The sequence below is a fragment of the Salmo salar genome, chromosome 13 (genome assembly GCF_965601325.2).
Source record: "Salmo salar chromosome 13, fSalSal1, whole genome shotgun sequence".
Taxonomy (NCBI): domain Eukaryota; kingdom Metazoa; phylum Chordata; class Actinopteri; order Salmoniformes; family Salmonidae; genus Salmo; species Salmo salar.
The window spans coordinates 30,898,830-30,920,062 of record NC_138303.1 but is presented as its reverse complement, the minus strand read 5'-3'; the positions used below and the strand labels follow the sequence as shown (position 1 = coordinate 30,920,062).

The 21,233-nt window shown below is 43.7% G+C and overlaps 1 protein-coding gene across 5 annotated transcripts; it reads left to right on the top strand.

Annotated features, from left to right (window-relative positions):
* The first annotated feature begins 1,833 nt into the window (after positions 1-1,833).
* On the top strand, positions 1,834-19,466 carry LOC106566825 (myelin transcription factor 1). Of its 5 annotated transcripts, none has more exons than XM_045693113.2 (23): positions 1,834-1,945; positions 7,937-8,031; positions 8,244-8,298; positions 8,460-8,490; positions 8,750-8,812; positions 9,336-9,574; positions 9,748-10,800; positions 10,912-11,031; positions 11,158-11,248; positions 11,354-11,479; positions 11,651-11,865; positions 14,085-14,293; positions 14,569-14,787; positions 15,106-15,260; positions 15,483-15,545; positions 15,846-15,914; positions 16,464-16,526; positions 16,642-16,725; positions 16,891-17,115; positions 17,414-17,505; positions 17,741-17,844; positions 18,005-18,148; positions 18,288-19,466. In XM_045693113.2, the coding sequence occupies exons 1-23, from the start codon at positions 1,915-1,917 to the stop codon at positions 18,429-18,431; spliced, it is 3,690 nt and encodes a 1,229-aa protein (XP_045549069.1). In that variant the 5' UTR covers positions 1,834-1,914; the 3' UTR covers positions 18,432-19,466. The 5 variants fall into 5 exon arrangements, with proteins under 5 accessions (XP_045549069.1, XP_045549071.1, XP_045549070.1 ...); XM_045693115.2 differs by having other exon boundaries at positions 8,747-8,812; positions 14,680-14,787; XM_045693114.2 differs by having other exon boundaries at positions 8,747-8,812; positions 18,291-19,466.
* Positions 19,467-21,233: the final 1,767 nt, after the last annotated feature.

Genomic DNA, 21,233 nt, shown 5'->3' with positions numbered 1-21,233 from the left:
TTTAAGTGTGATGCATTTTTACAAATAGAAAAATTTACTTGAAAATACTGAAATGTGTCTTTTTTTGTATTTGAGCTTCAAATAATTATTGAAATGACCCAGGGATATTGATGCTGTCGTTCTTTTCACACTAACTTTAGACAGACTAGAGTGATATTACACTGAAGAGTGACAGCTGTGGCAAAAAGCCTTTTTTTCACTATTCACACAAACACACACACGCAGACACACACACACGCAGACACACACGCACTCACAGAGTCCTCATTAAGCAGCCAATGGTCTGGAAATCATCCCGCTGGCTCCGCCCCAAAGTGTGAGCAGCCTTTGTTATTGTAATCAGGCTCTTAGTGTGCAGGGGGCAGGGGGTGCATGTGTGTGCGTGTGTGCAGTGCAGCAGGACTTGGCCATCCGTCAGTACGCCTCCTCACAGCTCCCATCCATAGGCCCATACAGCATCAGATTTTAAAAAACAACTATTGATGCAAACACTAGAAAATACAGTTTATTTTGATGAAAACCATTGATGAAAACCATGTGAAAAACACCAAATCGAAAAAGGAAATTTCAAGGTAATCATAATCAGGTCTCAGCCATACGCCTCAACTCTCAAAAGTTTGAGCCTGCAGAATACCTTTACGACAACCAGAAACACTGTCAGAAAGGAGGTGGTGGGGGGGCTGCAGCCTGCGGTCATCAATATCTGCAGGCCATCTGTCATAGGGGTCTATGGAGGTGCACAGTCTCCACTCAGGACGAGAAGGACATATGGTGAACCATAAAGTTACAGAGCACCATTCACAGGGAGAGGAGAAGGGCCAGACTAACAGAGACACAGGGACAGACAGACAGACAGACAGACAGACAGACAGACAGACAGACAGACAGACAGACAGACAGACAGACAGACAGACAGACAGACAGACAGACAGACAGACAGACAGACAGACAGACAGACAGACAGACAGACAGACAGACAGACAGACAGACAGACAGACAGACAGACGGTTGAAAACAATGAGAGAATGGGAAGCAAGTAAGAGAGAGAGATGGCATTTGTAGATGACAGTCAGGCTACAGTGTGTCAAATGGTAGGCATGTGTCTGAGAAACGTCCTTCATTGATTTGTAAGTAACTGATTGATAGACCTGTCAAACCTTGACTAGAACTCAGTGATCGGGGTTTGGCATCCCTATCTGACAGAACACAACCTTACTGTAGCATGTTGCTGTACTATAGCACAACAAATGTGGTGTAATAGCCTGAAGGAAGAACGTAATTACACTGAAATTAAGGGTATAGGCTATGTGAGATTTCATTAACCTATGAGTAGGCATACTAGGCCTATAACTTGTTTCCACACTATTGCCATGTTATAACCACTTTATTGCATGCTATTCTATAAAGTGCTACCAACATAATTGCATTGACTAAATTAATCTGATTGTGCATTTGTACACACTACTTCAGTATTATATAATTAGTTTCATTACATTTTATGGGAAATTGGTAGGGTATGCCTTCCTTTCACCTGCTTATAAGATTCTGAGAGAGGCATTCTAAGAAATGAAAGCTTCCTTTCAGAGACACTTTGAAAGCTCAAGCATCTTTGAGGAGTTGCGATGAGAGAGCCGGGAAGAAGTTGAATTTCACTTGTGACTTACTAGGGATACCGCGACCCCTTTGTGTTCCTTTTCAATGGGCATTGTTTTGGAACGCTGACAGTGTGCGGCGCTCTCATTGGCTGTTTTTGGAAACAATAAAAGGACCGGTGGCCTCTGATTGGTTCAAATCGACAGCTGCCCAATAATACCCCCCTTCCCGAATCGTAAGTTTCTCTACCCAACTTTCCATAGTATGAAGTAAAGTTGCTGCATTTGGAAGCGGTGTGCAAGGGGAAAAGTCACAGCAAAGATGAAGATGAAGCTGTGTAAAACTTTTTTAGGTGAGTCACCTATTTATCATTTGTTTCTCGCTCTCTCTTCAGCAAGCAATGTGTTGACGGCTAACTGAACTATGGTTAGGAGCAGATGTGACGGTCTACGCATCTGTCACTTTTTAGACTGTTAGGATAGGCCTTGCCTGCTCTTCTGTTGTAGCCTAAACTGGCATGTTCTCTATTCAAACTCATTTAAAGACACAGTAGCCTATTCATCGTAAAGAAAGTGTCAGTATTTGCATTGGCTTTTGTGATGATAAAGAAGCATCTTCCATCCACTACAAAACACTCACAGGTGGCGTCAACATTATTTAAACATTCTCCAATTATGTTAATGTACTTCTTCGTATTTCATTAACAAAAACTCATCAACTATATTTACACAATGTCTAAATTGAACCCAAAATGTACGGAAGCTATAAGCTTGTCGACAACGTATAAAAAAGGTTGATTTGTAGTCTGTGCCCAGTTGCTGAATTTTCTGGGCCTTTTAACCGTTCAGCCGTTTATGAAAAGTTTTTCAGTATATGCCCGAATTTATATTAACAGAAAAACAATGTTGAATCCTAACCACACAAGGCCCTTTGTGCTGACCAAAGATTTCCTGAACTCACACTCTGTTCAGACACTTTGTTAGACAAAGGAAAGTTTTGTCCCCTCAGGGATTAGTGGCTCTTAACTCTGTATAGGAGACGTCAGGCTGCAAGCGTATTAAACATTTTTGTGCGGGGTGGGGGAGTCTGTCAGATTGGTCCATCTGTTTTTGGGGAGTCGAGAGAGCAGCCTACCCTCTCGTCGGTCACCCACCATGTAATATTTATACAGCCTGTCCCAGTCACAGCAGATCCGACGCTGATTGTATTCCAGAGTAGGGCTGTCCATCTGCACTGGGGCTTTAAAACGTGACTGAGATGGGGGAGAACATGGCCCCAGCTGGTAACCGAAGAGGAGTTGAGACTTTAAATATGCAAAACTCTTTTGAAGTTGCTCCAGCTTTAATAGTGCCAAAATGTTGATCATTTTTTCACCATATTTACAACCGGACGTTTGAGGGGTATAGACTAGGCCTACTAGGGTACTTTATATGCCCAATAAGTAAAAACATTGATTTACACGCATTCAAAAGTGTATACTACTATAAAACTACTAATAGCATATTCGTTTTGTTTAATTATTGATTGGTTTTCCTAATGTGTATAGGTATAGGCTTCATGATTAGACCTAGATTATGGTCATAGCCTATATATTCGTGGTTATATTAGCATTTATTAGCCTGCTCTATTTTAACAATACATTGTTCTAAAGTAGCTTTTTTTCTGTAACATTATTTGATTTTCCTCAAAACACAATCAGTAGAGAGCAAATATAGGCAAAGATACTTATTGGGCTCCCGAGTGGCGCAGCGGTCTAAGGCACTGTATCTCAGAGCTAGAGGGGTCACTAGTTCGATTCCAGGCTGTATCACAACCGGCCATGATTGGGAGTCCCATAGGGCGGCGCACAATTGGCCTAGCGTTGTTCGGGTTTGGCCGGGGTAGGCCGTAATTGTAAATTAGAATTTGTTCTTAACTGACTTGCCTAGTTAAAGAAAGGTTAAATAAAAACTGTTGGGTTACTACTACTTCGTCCAGAGGCGCTCAGGCTGTAGGCCTAATCGTATTGCCTATGTATTGTTGCACAAGAAAAACTTGTTCCCTCTGAGAAGGGTAAGTTACGCTTTTTTTTGCCTTGACAACAATGTTTCAGTTTTTGTGCTACGAAGACATTGTCTTTAACAGACACCATGCAATCGATCGTTTTTTCTTCTCCAATAAAACATCGGTATTTAAGTTAACTTTGAAGGAATTTAAATCGGTGTGAATTGGAAAGTGGTTTATATTTAGCTCTGAGAGTAGTTACCACATCTATAAGGACCAACGTTACAGTATGTTTATGGACCGCCGTTTTAGCAGAGCGCTCAAGCTACTGTCCATGGTGCTGAAACTAAGGCACGCACCACCCGGGCTACTGAAATCTTCAAAATATTTTTACGGTGCTTAGATTTACCTTGATACTGATGCTGATGGAGGGTGTAGACTACAACAAATTATGATTGATGCTGCAGCATGATAACTGATATAAAAAAATTACCGGAGTACCCGAAGCCACCTCTTATCCTATGTTATGGGCTTTGCTATGGTGATGTCAGAGCATGGGGGGAGGGGTGAACAATGACCCATGAGCGAAAGGTAAGGCAATATTACGTAGGCCTGTTCTCGCTGACAAAGGCAAATGAAGCCATGTTTTTTTGCTTATGAATTTTGGAGTAGGCTATTCTACATTTAAAGTTGGAGTAATGCCGCTTTTGTAAACTGAAGACTGGTGGAAGAGCACTGAGCTCCGGATTATGTTTGATGTCTCTAACGGTCAATTAAAGAGTTGCGGGGATATTGTGGAGGTAGTATTCAACGCTGAGAAGAAGTTGTTGAAATAGGAATCAGGAGGCCCGCCTTACCTACTTGAAAACAACGAAGCAACCAGAGCCATTCAATAATGGTATTTATAATCATATTATGGTTTCAAATTCTGTAGTATAGTTAAATGCGTGTGTTCCTCAAATGTATTTGAAATCAGATTGAAACATATTTATTATCTTTTCGCGAACATCCATTGCTGTTGGTTTCTATCGACAAATGGATGTCCCGGTCTTAATTCTTAAAGATGCAGTCTCTTTAGGATGCTAATTCGTATAGAACATAATTGTATCTTATTTCACACAACCTTCAGTACTATAGACTTATGGCATGAATAAACAGAACACACAGTTCTGTTTTGGTAATCCAAAAGTAATCCGAACGGCCAGAGAATGTCATTTCGGACGAATGACGAACTCTTTTGATAGTCCCCTTTAAAAAAAACGTTGATCGTTTTGATGTGAGTTTCAGATAAGCTATATTGTTCACAGTTTGTAAAAACATTAATGTGTGATTTGTATCGGACTTCGTGTTGCTTAGGGTTTCTGAAACTTCGAGAAAAGAGGCATATAGACCTAATGTTGATAAGTTTGAAAGCTGTAGGCCTATTGTGTGGCATTGTACATAGCCATGTAATTGTATTTTATGGTTTATCCTTTCTTTCCATTACGAAGAGCCTATAGAAAAGTAGGCTACCGGGGTGATAATATAAAATAATATTTGAACCACTAGGCATATTTGTTTCGGTTTAGGGTTCTATTGTGAAAGTAATTGAGTGTTTTTGCGATCCGGAGAGGCATAGGCCTTTATACGCGCAACGTAGCCTACTTTTCTTGTTCTTATCTCGTGTATGTTTTTTGTCTTTATATTTCAGTTGTATGTGGATGTTCAATCGATGATCAAGGCATAAACCGGCATGTTATTTGGTTACAAAGTGACTTTGCAATGGGCCTACTGCTGCGTTGCTATATATCTGCCTGTGCTTTCCTACTCGGCTTGCAGGAGGTCGTGTTTGTAGTCGATGACTGTAAAATGTGTCAGTAGGAAACTGGGGGAGGTGGAGCTACATATCTGAGAGCCGATGATCATGTGCCCCTCAAATGTCACCATCTCCCGGGGCTATGTGCGCTAAGAGTGCCATTACAACGACCTTATTATTATAATAGCACTAGAAAAACACACCCAAACTTGATATTTGAAGGCTTTCTCTCTCTCACTAAAGCAAGACCGATAAACTCGAAGGCGTTGTGTCATAGCGGAGTGTGTGAGGTCGTGTTAGCAGCACCATGGACAGCACCGTGGTGTTTTTGTGCAAGGCCGATAAACAAAGCCACGAAGCCATTTTCTTTCTCTTTAAACACATATTCATAAATAATTTAAATGTATTAAAATGTGTCTTACTCTATGCCTTGAGGTCTAATTCCATTATGTGAAAGAGAGAAGAAAAATAGGCTAACATGGTCGAGGAGGAGGCTTTGGGTAGGCTAGTTGCAGTGCCGTTGTAAATGCAGTTTAATATTTTAGTATATACTGATTAACTGTCTAGTTCATTAAAGGCTATTCCTCAAATAATATAATCACCACCGGTTATAACGTCCAAGTATATAGGCCAAGTAGGCCTAATCATAGGTATGCCTAAAATGCTATATGATACGTATTTTTTTGCACATTGCTGCATGTTTAACGCAACATGATCTTGGAACAGTGTAATGTCATTGATTTAACAGCGCTAGTGATAGCACATGGGCAGACCTTCTGTACTTGTCGGCCTACTGTATTGTTCTCTTTTATTTCTCTGGGAGAATCCCAACCACACAGCCCTATTGTGTATGGGGAGCTTGTTGTGTTTGCAATAACAGTCATGGTTATTTATCGACCTCTTATCAACCATCGACCGTTTTTACCTGTAGCTCTGTCCAGATTGAACATGTGATGATTTTCTAGGGCTGCTCTTCAAGGATCGTTTTGTGTTTAATCTTTTTAGAACATTTTGTACACAAATAAGAATAACAACAAATAAGAACACCAACAATTAACATTACATTATGTCATGGAATGAAATTGCTAAACATGGAAAAAATAAAGCATGTCACACAGTCTAATATCTTGTATCCCTAATAGGTTAGGAAGTCACCAGTATAGGCCTGTCTAAGTATGTACACAATATATACAAAAGTATGTGGACACCCCTTCAAATGAGTGGATTCTTCTATTTCAGCCACACCGGTTGCTGACAGGTGTATAAAATCGAGCACACCGCCATGCAATCTCCATAGACAAACGCTGGCAGTAGAATGGCCTTACTGAAGAGCTCAGTGACTTTCAATGTGGCACCGTCATAGGATGCCACCTTTCCAACAAGTCAGTTCGTCAAATATCTGCCCTGCTAGAGCTGCCCCGGTCAACTGTAAGTGCTGTTATTGTGAAGTGGAAACGTCTAGGAGCAACAACGGCTCTGCCACAAAGTGGAAGGCCACACAAGCTCACTGAATGGGACCACCGAGTGCTGAAGCGTGTAGCGCGTAAAATCCTCTGTCCTCTGTTGCAACACCCACTATCGAGTTCCAAACTTCCTCTGGAAGCAACGTCAGCACAATAAATGTTTGTCGGGAGCTTCATGAAATGGGTTTCCATGGCCGAGCAGCCGCACACAAGCCTAAGATCATTATGCGCAATGCCAATCATCGGCTGGAGTGCGGTAAAGCTCGCGCCATTGGACTCTGAAGCAGTGGAAACACATTCTCTGGAGTGATGAATCACGCTTCACCATCTGGCTGTCCAGTGGACGAATTTGGGTTTGGTGGAGAGAACGCTACCTGCTTGAATGCATAGTGCCAACTGTAAAGTTTGGTGGAAGAGGAATAATGGTCTGGGGCTGTTTTTCATGGTTCGGGCTAGGCCACTTAGTTCCAAGAAAGGGAAGTCAACGCTACAGCATACAATGACATTCTAGACAATTCTATGCTTCCAACTTTTTGACAACAGTTTGGGGAAGGCCCTTTCCTGTTTCAACATGACAATGTCCCCATGCACAAAGCGAGGTCCATACAGAAATGGTTTGTCGAGATTGGTGTGGAAGAACTTGACTGGCCTGCACAGAGCCCTGACCTCAACCCCATTGAACACCTTTGGGATGAATTGGAACACCGACTGCAAGCCAGGCCTAATCGCCCAACATCAGTGCCGACCTCACTAATGCTTTTGTGGCTGAATGAAAACAAGTCCCCACAGCAATGTTTCAAAATCTAGTCGAAAGCCTTCCCAGAAGAGTGGAGGCTGTTGTTGCAGCAAAGGGGGGACCAACTCCATATTAATTCCCATGATTTTGGAATGAGATTTTCGATGAGCAGGTGTCCACATACTTTTGGTCATGTAGTGTATGTCAAAGGTGGGCAAACTTTTGCGCGCCTCTGTGCGGCCCTCCATTGAATTTCGAAATCCCCATGTGGCTCTCGAGCCAAAAGGTTTGCCCAACCCTGATGTATGCTGTATGCTGTTGATGTATAACCCTGACTGTGTGTCCTATGTCTCTCCTCTCCAATAGAAAATGAGTTCAGAGGGCAGCTGCTGAACCAGAGGTGGACGCGAGGAGACAGAATAAGCAGATTCTGTGAGACCAAGAGGAGCCTTCGAATCAAAGTCAGAAGCTGTGTGTGTGTGTGTGTGTGTGTGTGTGTGTGTGTGTGTGTGTGTGTGTGTGTGTGTGTGTGTGTGTGTGTGTGTGTGTGTGTGTGTGTGTGTGTGTGTGTGTGTGTGTGTGTGTGTGTGTGTGTGGTGTGTGTGTGTGTGTGTGAAAAAGAGAAAGAGAGACAGATAGTAAGTGCAGTGTCATGACACTCTGTGTGTTTCAGATGAGTCAGGACACAGCAGAAACGAGAACCCGGACCCGCTCAAAAGGCATCAGAGGTGAGCTGGGGCCAAACACACATGCACGTACAGTAGACACGCACGCAGCCACCGCACGCAGCCACACATTCACACACACTAATTGAAACGGCTTCATTTGTAGTGTATTTAGGATAAGTGTGTGTCTTATGATGTTCTCTCTCTGTCTTTTTATTCCCCAGTACCCGTTGAACTCGTGGGAGCAGAGTTAAGGTGAGAGAATACTTTTGTTTTCTGCTACTGTATTGAATCCAGCCACACAGTTGTCCTATTTCTGTATACATGTAGTCCACTCCTGATAAATGCAATATGGCTTTAGACTGGTCGGGTGCACTAAAACCAGAGCATGCAGATATTCAGAGCAAATAAACTAGGCTGGTGATGAACTGAAAAGCACATACAGAGTTTGAACGTATTCATTGTGCAAAATGAATAAAACAAATGTTTGTTTTCTGTTTGTACCACTAAGTAGCTGCCCCACCCCCGGGTGCGATGGTTCAGGCCATGTCATAGGGAGATATTCACGACACAGAAGGTATGATATACTAACTACACTAACCACCACCAACTCTTAGCGCTCCTCTGTTAACACCGGTTTTTAAATACAAATACTATTCAATTGAGAAAAAGCTCCATTAAAAATACCACATATAGTGGTATTAAGGGTAATTCAATAGTCTCTTAAAGACATTCTCCAGCGATTGTTTTACTTTACCTGTTGAAAAACAATATCCCATGTATAAATACAGTAAAGTGCATACACTAAAGGGTAAAAAAATGTGTTTTGAGCAAAATAGTGTTTTTTGGACAACTGCAAACTTCAAGGAGTAGGGCATTGGTCTGATGGTGACTTTGTGATGTCATCGGCCACCCTCCTTGCTCAAGGAACAGTAGAGAACAAAAGAGGAAAGGCTCCTCCCCCCACTTGTGCCATGTCATGAGGATACCTGGACCACCTATTGAGATGTGCCTTTTGTTAAGTAAATCAGGTGTTAAAAGAGATGAAAAGGAGACTGGAGTAAGACTTTAACACCCATCTCCTCACCTTGCACCCATAGCATTCTTGGATGCCCAATAGTGAAGAAGAGGAAACTTGTGGAGGCGGAGGCAGAAGAGAATCAACCTTCCCCCAAGAAAAAGACCCTGGCCCTGAAGTTGGCCATGGACGAGGGCTTCAACACAGCAGACAGTGATGCCACCAGTGAGGCAGAGCATAAGGAGGGGGAGGAGTCAGAGGAGGAGGAGCAGAAAGAGAAGGAAAATAACAAAATGCCAAACCCAGCCATGTCCATGAAAGGTGAGTCAAGAGAAGACCAGAATCCAAGGAATATATCACATTTATCATGGATTGCTATTGGCCATTGCAGTGGTACAGATTGATAATGATACTAAAGTAAGTATTGATGGAAAGACAAATACAGGGAGCACTCATTATTTAGCAATAATCTATCAACTCTGCACTGTACACAGCCGATTGCTCACAGGTGGTACCCGAAGACACCGAAAAAGAGACGTCTTTCGAGTCCGACACCATAGCTGTACCTGAAGCAGGTACTTCGCAGAAGGACACAGCCACCATAACCCAACAGCAAGCTTCCACAGAGGCAGAAGCAGAGGCAGAGGCAGACAGACACAAAGAGGAGGTGCAAGTAGTGGCAGCGATACAGGCCGCTGAGGAGGAGAAGGAGGAGGAAGATGAGGATACAGTTGATGTACACAGAACAATAGAGCAGAACAAGGGTGACAATGAAACAGGGAGAGCAGAGAGTGAGGAGAAGCAAAAGGAGGAGGTAGGAGAGGAGGAGGAGGGAGGAGGGGAGGAAGAGAAAGAAGAGGAGAGGCAATTTGTGAGTCAGGAGATCTCAGATCACCAGTATTCCAGTGGTGACTATAGCAGGCATCAGGCAAAAGAGGAGGGAGATGAGGAAGAAGAGAAGAAGGGAGAGGAAAAGGAGGAGGAGGAGGAAGAGAAGGAGGAGGTGGAAGAGGAGGAAGAGGAGGTAGAAGAAGAAAAGGAGGAAGAGGAAGATGAGGTGGTCTACATGGAGCCTGCCATCCCTTTTGCCCCTAGTACTCCTGCTCAGGAATGTGAGGATACAGAACTGGCAGCGGGGGAGGTAAAGATTGGTTCCCCGTTGACTGAAGACGAGGAAGAGGAGGAGGAAGAAAAGGAGGAAACAGAAGCAGGGGAGGTAGAAGAAGAGGACCACAACTCTCACAAAGCCCCACCTACCACAGTGGTCATTGAGATACGATCTGAGGAGGAGGAAGAGGAGGAGGAAGATGAGGAGGAAGATGACTGTCTCTCACAGGGTTCTGGTGTGACAGATGACTCAGAGACCTGGGATATGACCCGGGGGAACTTGGGACTGCTGGAGCAAGCCATCGCCCTGAAGGCCGAGCAGGTGAGAGGGCCGCACGTCGACCAACAGTCTCCAGAGCACCAGCACTACCACAGCCCCGACGACAGGGCCAGCAAAGCCATGGACCAAGCCATGCGACACAGAGGACACCACAGCAAAGGTAGGACAGTTTATGCTTTATCAGGATATCTTTTAACACGCCATAGAATCAGAATCATGTTCCAATTGTTAGGGATTTTGCTCACTCAACATCCCTCCCCTTCCCATCCAGAAAAGAAGGAGGTGAAATGCCCTACCCCTGGGTGTGATGGGACGGGTCATGTGACTGGGCTGTACCCCCACCACCGCAGCCTCTCTGGGTGCCCTCACAAAGACAGGATCCCACCTGAGAGTGAGTACTAGCAGAGCACTAACACGCTAATACCAAAGTTCTAACAGCGAAACATTACACCTACTCGTTTGAACAATTTGCATATCTGACCCACATTCTTATATCTCTCTGTCTATCTCTCCCTAGTACTGGCCATGCATGAGAATGTGCTGAAGTGTCCAACTCCAGGATGCATAGGCCAGGGTCACGTAAACAGCAATCGCAACACACACCGCAGGTATTATACTATCCAACGATTACAACCTGACATTGACCTTGTATTTCTGGTGGAATTCTATGAGAAAATGTATACATTTTCACTATCTCTCTTTGTCCCTCTCAGTCTGTCCGGTTGTCCCATAGCAGCTGCAGAGAAACTCTCCAAGGGGGGCCATGTCACCCCCAGTCACCCCCAGCTTTCAGTCAGCGAGCCCTCAACTGGGAGCCCCCATTCAGACAGAGTTCTCAGGTGAGCCCTCTCTGGTCCTCCCTTTCTCCATATCTCCACTTACTACAATAGCTGTCCATCTGATGCATTTTACTAATCTTTTACCCCTTCTCTTATACAAAATGTTCTGACTGTTTCACCACCTCTGTCTTACCTTTCACCTCTCTCTCTCTCTCTCTCTCTCTCCTACAGACCTATGTGTTTTGTGAAGCAGCTGGAGATCCCTCAGTACGGCTACAGACCCAACATGGTGCCTGCCACACCCCGCGCCAACCTGGCCAAAGAGCTGGAGAAATACTCCAAGGTCTCCTTCGACTATGCAAGTTTCGACGTCCAGGTGTTTGGGAAGCCTTTGCTGGTTCCAAAGATACCCGCCACCAGTCAAACCTCACCCAAAGCCTTCAAATGTAAGATGATCTTGGCATTTGTTGAATTTCTGTTGGAAACCAAAAGGACATCGTTTTTTTGCCCTGTAAGCATTCTATGGACAAGGTATCACAGCAATTCATGCTCTGGTTTGTTTCCCTGGCACTGTTTCCACATGCTAACTTTTTAGCATTTGTGGCACAAATCTTATTCAAGTCATGAGACCGATATTAGCATTTTTCGCGCATCATGTCCAAATCATCCAAAAGCATTTAAATTTTTTTTCATTTTTTCATTTTTAAAAGTCTATATATAGCATGTGCAAATGAGGTAGGATAAGGGAGGTAAGGCAATAAATAGGCCATGGTGGCGAAGTGATTACAATATAGCAATTAAACACTGGAATGGTAGATGTGCAGAAGATGAATGTGCAAGTAGAGATACTGGGGTGCAAAGGAGCAAGATGAATAAATAAATACAATATGGGGGTGAGGTAGTTGGATGGGCTATTTACAGATGGGCTATGTAGAGGTGCAGTGATCTGTGAGCTGCTCTGACAGCTGGTGCTTAAAGCTAGTGAGGGAGATATGATTCTCCAGCTTCAGAGATTTTTGCAGTTCATTCCAGTCATTGGCAGCAGAGAACTGGAAGGAGAGGCGGCCAAAGGAAGAATTGGCTTTTGGGGGTGACCAGTGAGATATACCTGCTGGAGCGTGTGCTACGGGTGGATGCTGCTATGGTGATCAGTGAGCTGAGATAAGGAGGGGTTTTACCTAGCAGAGACTTGTAAATGACTTGGAGCCAGTGGGTTTGGCGACGAATATGAAGCGAGGGCCAGCCAACGAGATCGTACAGGTCGCAGTGGTGGGTAGTATATGGGACTTTGGTGACAAAACGGATGGCACTGTGATAGACTGTATCCAATTTGTTCAGTAGAGTGTTGGAGGCTATTTTGTAAATGACATCGCCGAAGTCGAGGATCGGTAGGATGGTCAGTTTTATGAGGGTATGTTTGGCAGCATGAGTGAAGGATGCTTTGTTGCGAAATAGGAAGCCGATTCTAGATTTAATTTTGGATTGGAGATGTTTAATGTGAGTCTGGAAGGAGAGTTTGCAGTCTAACCAGACACCTACGTATTTGTAGTTGTCCACATATTCTAAGTCAGAACTGTCCAGAGTAGTGATGCTGGATGGGCGGGTGGGTGCAGGCAGCGATCGGTTGAAGAGCATGCATTTAGTTTTACTTGGAATTAAGAGCAGTTGGAAGCCACGGAAGGAGAGTTGTATGGCATTGAAGCTCGTCTGGAGGTTAGTTAACACAGTGTCCAAAGAAGGGCCAGAGGTATACAGAATGGTGTCGTCTGCGTAGAGGTGGATCAGAGAATCACCAGCAGCAAGAGCGACATCATTGATGTATACAAAGAAGAGAGTCGGCCCGAGAATTGAACCCTGTGTCACCCCATAGAGACTGCCAGAGGTCCGGACAACAGGCCCTCCGAATTGACACACTGAACTCTATCAGAGAAGTAGTTGGTGAACCAGGCGAGGCAATCATTTGAGAAACCAAGGCTGTTGAGTCTGCCAATAAGAATGTTGTGATCGACAGAGTCGAAAGCCTTAGCCAGGTCGATGAATACGGCTGCATAGTAATGTCTCTTATCGATGGCGGTTATGATATCGTTTAGGACCTTGAGCGTGGCTGAGGTGCACCCATGACCAGCTCTGAAACCAGATTGCATAGCGGAGAAGGTACGGTGGGATTCAAAATGATCGGTAATCTGTTTGTTAACTTGGCTTTCGAAGACCTTAGAAAGGCAGGGTAGGATAGAAATAGGTCTGTAGCAGTTTGGGTCTAGAGTGTCTCACCCAATTGATTTTGAAGCTCAACAAAGTCACTTATAAATGATTTGAACATGATGCATGAAAAATGCAAATATAAGTCCCATGACTTCCTAAAACGTTAGCATGTGAAAACAATGCCAGGGAAACTAAACTAAGGCATGTATTGCTGTCATACCTTGCCCATAGACCGCTTACAGGGTAAGGAAACGTATGTCATTTTGTAATTTGGGTGAACTGTCCCTTTAACTAACAAAACATAACTTTTTCGTTTCACGTCAGTATTCATGAGAGAAATTGGTTGGTAGTCTACGATCATGACCCTGCTGGTTATAGGGGAACTGTAATGGCGGCTTGGTGCGTGTTATACTGTGAAGGTAAATTCCAATTAGCACACACCCACCCTCTCTCTCTTCTACAGCTAAACCATTCCCTAAGGCCACGTCCCCGGGCCATAGCTTCTCGGGAGGATATGCAAAGAGCAGCTCCTCCTCGTCCTCCAGTGGCTATGATTACACCCATGATGCTGAGGCTGCTCACATGGCTGCCACTGCCATTTTGAACCTGTCCACACGCTGCTGGGAGAGTCCAGAGAACCTTAGCACCAAACAACAGGATCCAGCTGGCAAGGTAGGCCTCTCTGCTACCCAGCTCAGCCCAGCGTAGCCTGTTGGTGGTTGACTTTATAAAGAATATATTTTTCCCTCCTCATTACTACCCACACACACACACACACACACACACACGCACCCACACGCACACACACACACACACACACGAACACACACACACACACACACACACACACACACACACACACACACACACACACACACACACACACACACACACACACACACACACACACACACACACACGCGCTAACATAGTCCTTGTACCTTCAGGACATAGATATTGAAGTTGATGAGAATGGGACACTGGACCTGAGCATGAAGAAGCCCATCAAGATGGAAGGGATGCAATCACCAGACCCCTGTTCTTCCTCCTCCTCGCAGCACCCGGGAGACGTTCCCTCGTCCCAGGGCCACCTACAAGAGGAGTTGGAGGGGCCTCTGGACTTCACTAAGCCAAACTGTCCCAAAGAGAAGGAGGAGCAGGATGAGGTAACTGCCTTATGCCAAGCCTGCGACTAACACCAAACCATTGGAATGATGATAATGTAATAGTCTTGAGAGAGGTTAGTGTGTGTTCCAATCTCAGCTTCCAGTGATACACCAGAATTGGAAATATGGCAAGGTGAGACTTGTGTGATTATGTTCTGATTGCATGATTTTTTATACTGGAGCTGTCATCTTTGCCAGATCTTCTTTGTAAAATAGCTTTTTTTTTTCTCAATGGGACAACCTGGTTTGAATAAAGGGTGGATTACAAGATAAACTATAATCTCCACCCTTACCTGTGTTTGTTTGACCTTCTGCCAGATGGACTATGTGGCCCACTCCTACACCTCCTCTGACGCAGAAGATGATGACATCACCCAGGAGAGCATGGAGGACAGGAAGTACCCAGGCGAGGTCACCACGTCCAGCTTCAAGGTCCAGTTCTCACCCAAAGACTGCAAAAAAGAGGTTCTACTGTAAGAATACTCTAAAATAACTTCAATCCAGCATTCATAACAATGTTATAAGTAAAAAAGAACCTACATTTTAATTATCTATGTCTCTCTACCTAGTACTCTAATATCAAGGCTGACACATCACCATTATAAAGAATTCAGTTCAAAGTAGTACTGCCATCCACCCTCATGTTTTTGAATGAATTCATGAATGAATTTCTAATCATTCCCAATTATCTCCAGATGTCCCACCCCAGGTTGTGATGGCAGTGGGCACATCACTGGAAACTACGCTTCACATCGGAGGTATGACACAGCCCTACTCCCCTGCATTACAACCAATGCAGTCGGTAGCGCTGTTTCACATTGTACGTCTTACAGCTGCATTTATAGTGTTTTTCAGGCACTGACACTGAATGTCAACTAATCTACACATCTGTATAAAAAATCCTGAACTTTCAATAATTACTATACTCTATTGCTCTTATGAGTCCTGTAAACAGTATTCATTGTTATGATTGTGATTGAGATCTTTCCTTAATTCTGCCCTTATTAAATGACTACACAATATACTCTGTCTATGTATATATTTTCCATATCTTCTAGTCTGTCAGGCTGTCCTCTTGCTGATAAGTCTCTTCGGACCCTCATGGCTGCCCACTCTGCTGAACTGAAGTATGTCTGTGCTTGTATTACCTCTTCCTTCCTTCCTTCCTTCCTTCCTTCCTTCCTTCCTTCCTTCCTTCCTTCCTTCCTTCCTTCCTTCCTTCCTTCCTTCCTTCCTTCCTTCCTTCCTTCCTTCCTTCCTTCCTTCCTTCCTTCCTTGTTTCTAACCCAGGCATGTGTGCAGGCATTGGTTCCAGTTCAGCTCCAACACACCTAAAAACCTAATTGTTGTCTGACTTCAAGGATTTTAATTAGGTGTTAGTGCTGGGCTGGAACAAAAACCTTCACACACTGCGGCCCTCCTTGACCAGAGTTTCCTATCCCTGTTCTAACCCTACTTTATACTGACATGACTGAACCCTTTGTATTGTCACTACAATGCGCGGGGATGTGTTTTCCCTCTGCTGCGAACTCCTGTATCAAACAAATTCTATCCCATAGAGAAAGTGTTAGCTACTTTTATGACAAAGCGCTTTCATATGATCTCTACATTTGCAACAAATATGAATATCTCATGCAGTGCTATGCTGACCTGACTTTTCTCTGGTTGACTCCCAGGTGTCCGACCCCTGAATGCGATGGATCAGGTCACATCACTGGAAACTACGCCTCCCATAGAAGGTATGCACAGATCATTTATTGCTTTTGTTTTAAAAACAAAAGTAATCCTAGAAAATCCAACTGGAGGATAATCTAAAAAGGACTTTATTCAAATTTCTCTCTACGTCTCTGTCAGTTTGTCTGGATGCCCCCGTGCTAAGAAAGGTGCCGTCAAGACAACACCCACCAAGGATGACAAGGAAGACTCTGAGCTTTTAAGGTCGGTCCACGACAAACCATTCCTTTTCTTTACCATCCACACAACAGACCGCCCTTTATTCGGCCCTCTAGTTTTCAAACTATTACTGATTGCTTCCTCTGTCTCTCTCTTTCTATCCTTTCCCCTCTCATTCCCTGTTGTCCCTGGCTTTCCCCACTCCATTAGTAGATGCCCGGTGCCCGGCTGTGACAGCCTGGGCCACATCAGTGGGAAGTATGCCACCCATCGTAGTGCCTACGGGTGCCCGCTGGCAGCGCGGCGTCAGAAGGAGGGGCTCCTCAACGGTTCTCCTTTCTCCTGGAAGGCCTTTAAGACGGAGGGCCCCACCTGTCCCACCCCCGGCTGTGATGGATCAGGACACGCCAACGGCAGCTTCCTCACACACCGCAGGTATTACACTCAATCAAATTCAATCGTTTTTTGGCGGGGTTCGTGCAAACACTTTACAAAAAGCTGGGCCTAAACCTGAAATATTATTAACCTATTATAGGTTATTATTGAGTTTGTTTATTTTATGATTTCATTTCATAGATTTCTACATCTAGTCAGGTTTTTAAAGCCCAGCAAAACATATTGTATAAAGACAAAAAACTGATTGGCATATTAAAATGAACTAAACTAACTGTCCGTATTCTAGCAGTGCTCCATCACCAGCCTCATCTCTCTTTTCCTCTTCTGTTGTTCCAAGTCTCTCTGGTTGTCCCAAAGCCTCCGCTAATAAGAAGAGAACTAGGTTCCCTGGAGACGAGTACATTACAGCAAAGTTCAAGGCCAGCGATGGTAAGTCTGGGGATATACAGTAACTGAAATGTTTAATCTGACAGTTTCTGCATAATAGGGAAAATCGTAATTTCCACTTAACTCAAATTTTCACTTAGTCATGCATTGATTTCAGTGGAAGTTAGGATTTGTCCCAACATTATGAGTGTGTCAAGTCAACAATACATCAGCAAAACTGGTGTTTGACTGTTTCTAGTTGATTTATTGGTTGTTACTGGTTGCTTAATTTCCCCAGTTCTGGATAATGATGAAGATATCAAGCAGCTGAACAAAGAGATCGGGGAACTGAGTGAGTCCAACTCAGAGATGGAGGATGATATGATGAACCTGCACACACAGGTGAGTCTGATACTTGTTAACAATACCCACTAAATACTGTCCCGACCGTACATTCCTAATTCAATTCAAAATCAAAAACAGATTGTATAAAGGGTGTTTCTGACTGGTTTGTGGCTGACTGAAGAACTGTGGTTGATTGATTGGTGGTTCTCTGCTCCAGATTTCATCCATGGAGAAGAACCTGAAGAGTATGGAGGAGGAAAACAAGCAGATCGAGGAGAGGAATGATGCCCTGTACATGGAGCTGTCTGGCCTGAGCCAAGCTCTGATCCGCAGCCTGTCCAACATCCGGCTGCCACACATGGTGAGTTACACATAGGGATGGATCACTCAGAGCATGCATGAACTCACGCACACCCACATACTCTCCAGAAATGCAACGCACTCGCTTACAAATTAACGCATACAACTTGTCTTTAAAGCGTTACTTGTGTTTACTTCAGCAGGAACCTATGTCGGACCAGAACTTCGATAATTACGTGGACACCTTGACCCATATGTTCTCCAATAAAGATTGCTACCAAAACCCGGAGAACCGCGCTCTGTTGGAGTCCATCAACCAAGCAGTAAAAGGCATTGAAGTGTAGTCTCTAAAAGTGTGGTGAGACATAATGGAACATAAGAAAGAGAGGTAGAAGAGGAGAGAGGAGGCAAGGTGACATGGTGTCTGGGTATACAAAACCCAACAACCATAAATAATCATCCCTTGTTTTTGGAATATATACTTGGTTTTTCTCTGATTTGTTTTGGAGAAAATATGTTGTCCATTTCATGTTGCTCCCCTCCCTGTTTGCATGAAGGTTAACAGGATCAATGGACACACGAGTGTTTTTGTGCGCATTGGAGTAAACTGTGTTGGTGTGGGTGTTTGGGAACCTTTTGAGGGGTATAATAAAAAAAAGACATCCACTTTAATTGTACAGAACAGACTAAGAATGCAGTATACTGGCTCCAATACCCCATCATAACATACGCTCCAAAATAGTGTACTTGTGTTCCAACCCTATTGCGTAATGTTGATAGTATTTATGGGCATAGATATTGCACTTCCAGGAATAGTTTGTGGTTTCATTATTATTGTTGTGTATGAATTTGAGTCTGTTTAATATATTATTTATTCATGTTGTGTTAATTTTGCTTATTTATTCAGCATTTATTTATTGACCTATTTATTTATTTTTACAAAAAAAAGACACTGAAGACATTTTTAAACGGCGACTGAGAGGACTTGTTTATCCTCTGCATTGTTGAGAAAGAGGAAATATTTTAAAATATCAACTATAAATTGTTTTATATATCTTATTTATTTGAAATACTGGGATCTTTTTTAAGTGCAAATATTTTGTAACCGACAAGTTTTGATAATTTTTTAAAGAGTTCGATTTTTGTTTATATCATTTCTTTTCTTTCCATAAAGTATTTTGAGACCTTTGCAATGAACTAGGAAAAATGTGATGAACGTATTTCATATTTATTTGATAATTAAGAACAAAGTGAATGGAGATGTTGGTGTATATTTATTTTGTATTGTCTATGTCACGTGTTAGTGATGATGGCTGTGTATGGATTAGTCTTTGCCCATATGTTGATTTTGAAATAAAGGAAAACCTGTGCTAAGATAACTAAGCATCATGGAATATTTCATGATTAATTATAATTATGCGTAATTATTGTGAAAGTGTATGAATATTGTTTATGGCTACAGATATTTTGTTGACGTCCCTTCAGAACCTAGAAATGGCAGTGGATGTCAGCAAACAACCTATCGGGGCCAGGATGGAAAAGCTTGTCATAGTGTTTGATGAGGCGAGTGATTGCGTTCTTCGGATCCCGCACTCCTGGGTGCACCAATTCTGGTTCGAGAGTCTCAGCTCTCCAGAGCATGCTCCCAACTCGAATGAGACCTGTAGACTTGTCCAATTCAGGAGTGAGGTTTTGGAGGCTGCTTTTCAAAGGGACTACTTCACAACTTTCCAGCGTATGGAGGTCTTCTGGGAAGGAATTTCTCTGGGAGTGCTGGAGGAGCAGGATCTCACATTGAGAACCGCCAGTAGCTGGAGAACCAGGGTTTTGAGAGGGAGTTTGGTTGATGGACTGGTAAGTGACTTCAATCAGTTTATTCCAGGTATTGAAGTGAGTGGCGTCTGGCAGCGGAGTCACAGTGGTTTTCTCAACTCTGATAGTTACTCCTGTGGTGCTACAGAGGGAGTCTTTGGCCACTGATTCGGGGGTAGGTGAAGGAATGGAGGGCCATGATTCAACCTGTGTGGAGCCGACAACTCAGCCACTCTTTCCTCTGGGGATGTCATCTGCTGGGTTGATCTGTGTGTCAACATACCTCCAGTTCTGAGGTGATGTGTGGTCCAGGATTTTAGTTACACGGTTGGCAACAAAGACTTTGTATCGAAAAGAGTGATTTCTGAGTTAAGTGTGGAGCAATTGAAGTTGAAAATTCCTGGTGTTTGTGATGCCCACCATTTGGTGCGACGCAGACCCGGTGGGGAGCATGGTGAGATAGTGTCATTGTCAGTCCTTTTGAGTCAGAGTCTCTACCAGACAAAGTCATGTTAGGATACATCAATTATCCTGTTAGAGCTTTTGTCCAGAATCCACTGCGCTGTTTCAGGTGCAACGTTTATGGTCATGTTGCAGCAGTGTGTATGGGGGAGATTCCAAGATGTGGGAAGTGTGGAGGCAACCATGGGACAGAGGATTGTGGAGGTTCGGAGGATAAAGTTGTGTGTGTTTCAATCGTAGGGGTGCTCATGTTGCTGGGGATCGGAAGTGTCAGCTGCGAGAGAGGCAGATAGAAGTGGCCAGAGTCAGAGTAGTGCAGAGGGTGTCATATGCTGAGGCAGTGAAGAAAATGGAGGAGGATGGGTCAAAGGTGAAGGATCCTGATAGGATTCCAGTCAGTCGTAGATTTGAGCCAGTACAGAGGGATAGGGTAACGCGTGAGTTATTTTTCAGTAAGGTTGACATCTTAGCGTTCATAGTAATGGTTATCAACTGTACCGCAGAAATGGAAAGTAAATCACTGAAAATAGATGTTGCGGTGGCAGCTGCAGAGAAGTATTTGGGTAGATGAGATTTATCTTCAGAAGCATTACAGCAGGGGTGGGCAATTCTAGTCCTCGAGGGCCTGATTAGTGTCCCAGTTTTGCCCCAGCCCCAGCTAACACACCTGACTCCAATAATCACCTAATCATGATCTTCAGTTTAGAGTGCAATTTGATTAATCAGCTGTGTTTGCTAGGGATGGAGAAGAAGTGTGACACCAATCAGGCCCTCGAGGACTGGAGTTGCACACCCCTGGTTTACAGGGTGAGTTGAAGTGTGGTGTATTTTTATTTTTATTCATTATGGATCCTAATTAGCTGCTTCCAAGG

Excerpts from the sequence above, each read along its gene's own strand:
- LOC106566825 (XM_045693112.2), top strand. The coding sequence starts at position 1,915 with ATGAAGATGAAGCTGTGTAAAACTTTTTTAG. Across the intron at positions 8,813-9,335 it reads AGATATTCACGACACAGAAG|CATTCTTGGATGCCCAATAG; the intron begins GTATGATATACT and ends TTGCACCCATAG. Across the intron at positions 17,116-17,413 it reads AGCTTCCTCACACACCGCAG|TCTCTCTGGTTGTCCCAAAG; the intron begins GTATTACACTCA and ends TGTTGTTCCAAG.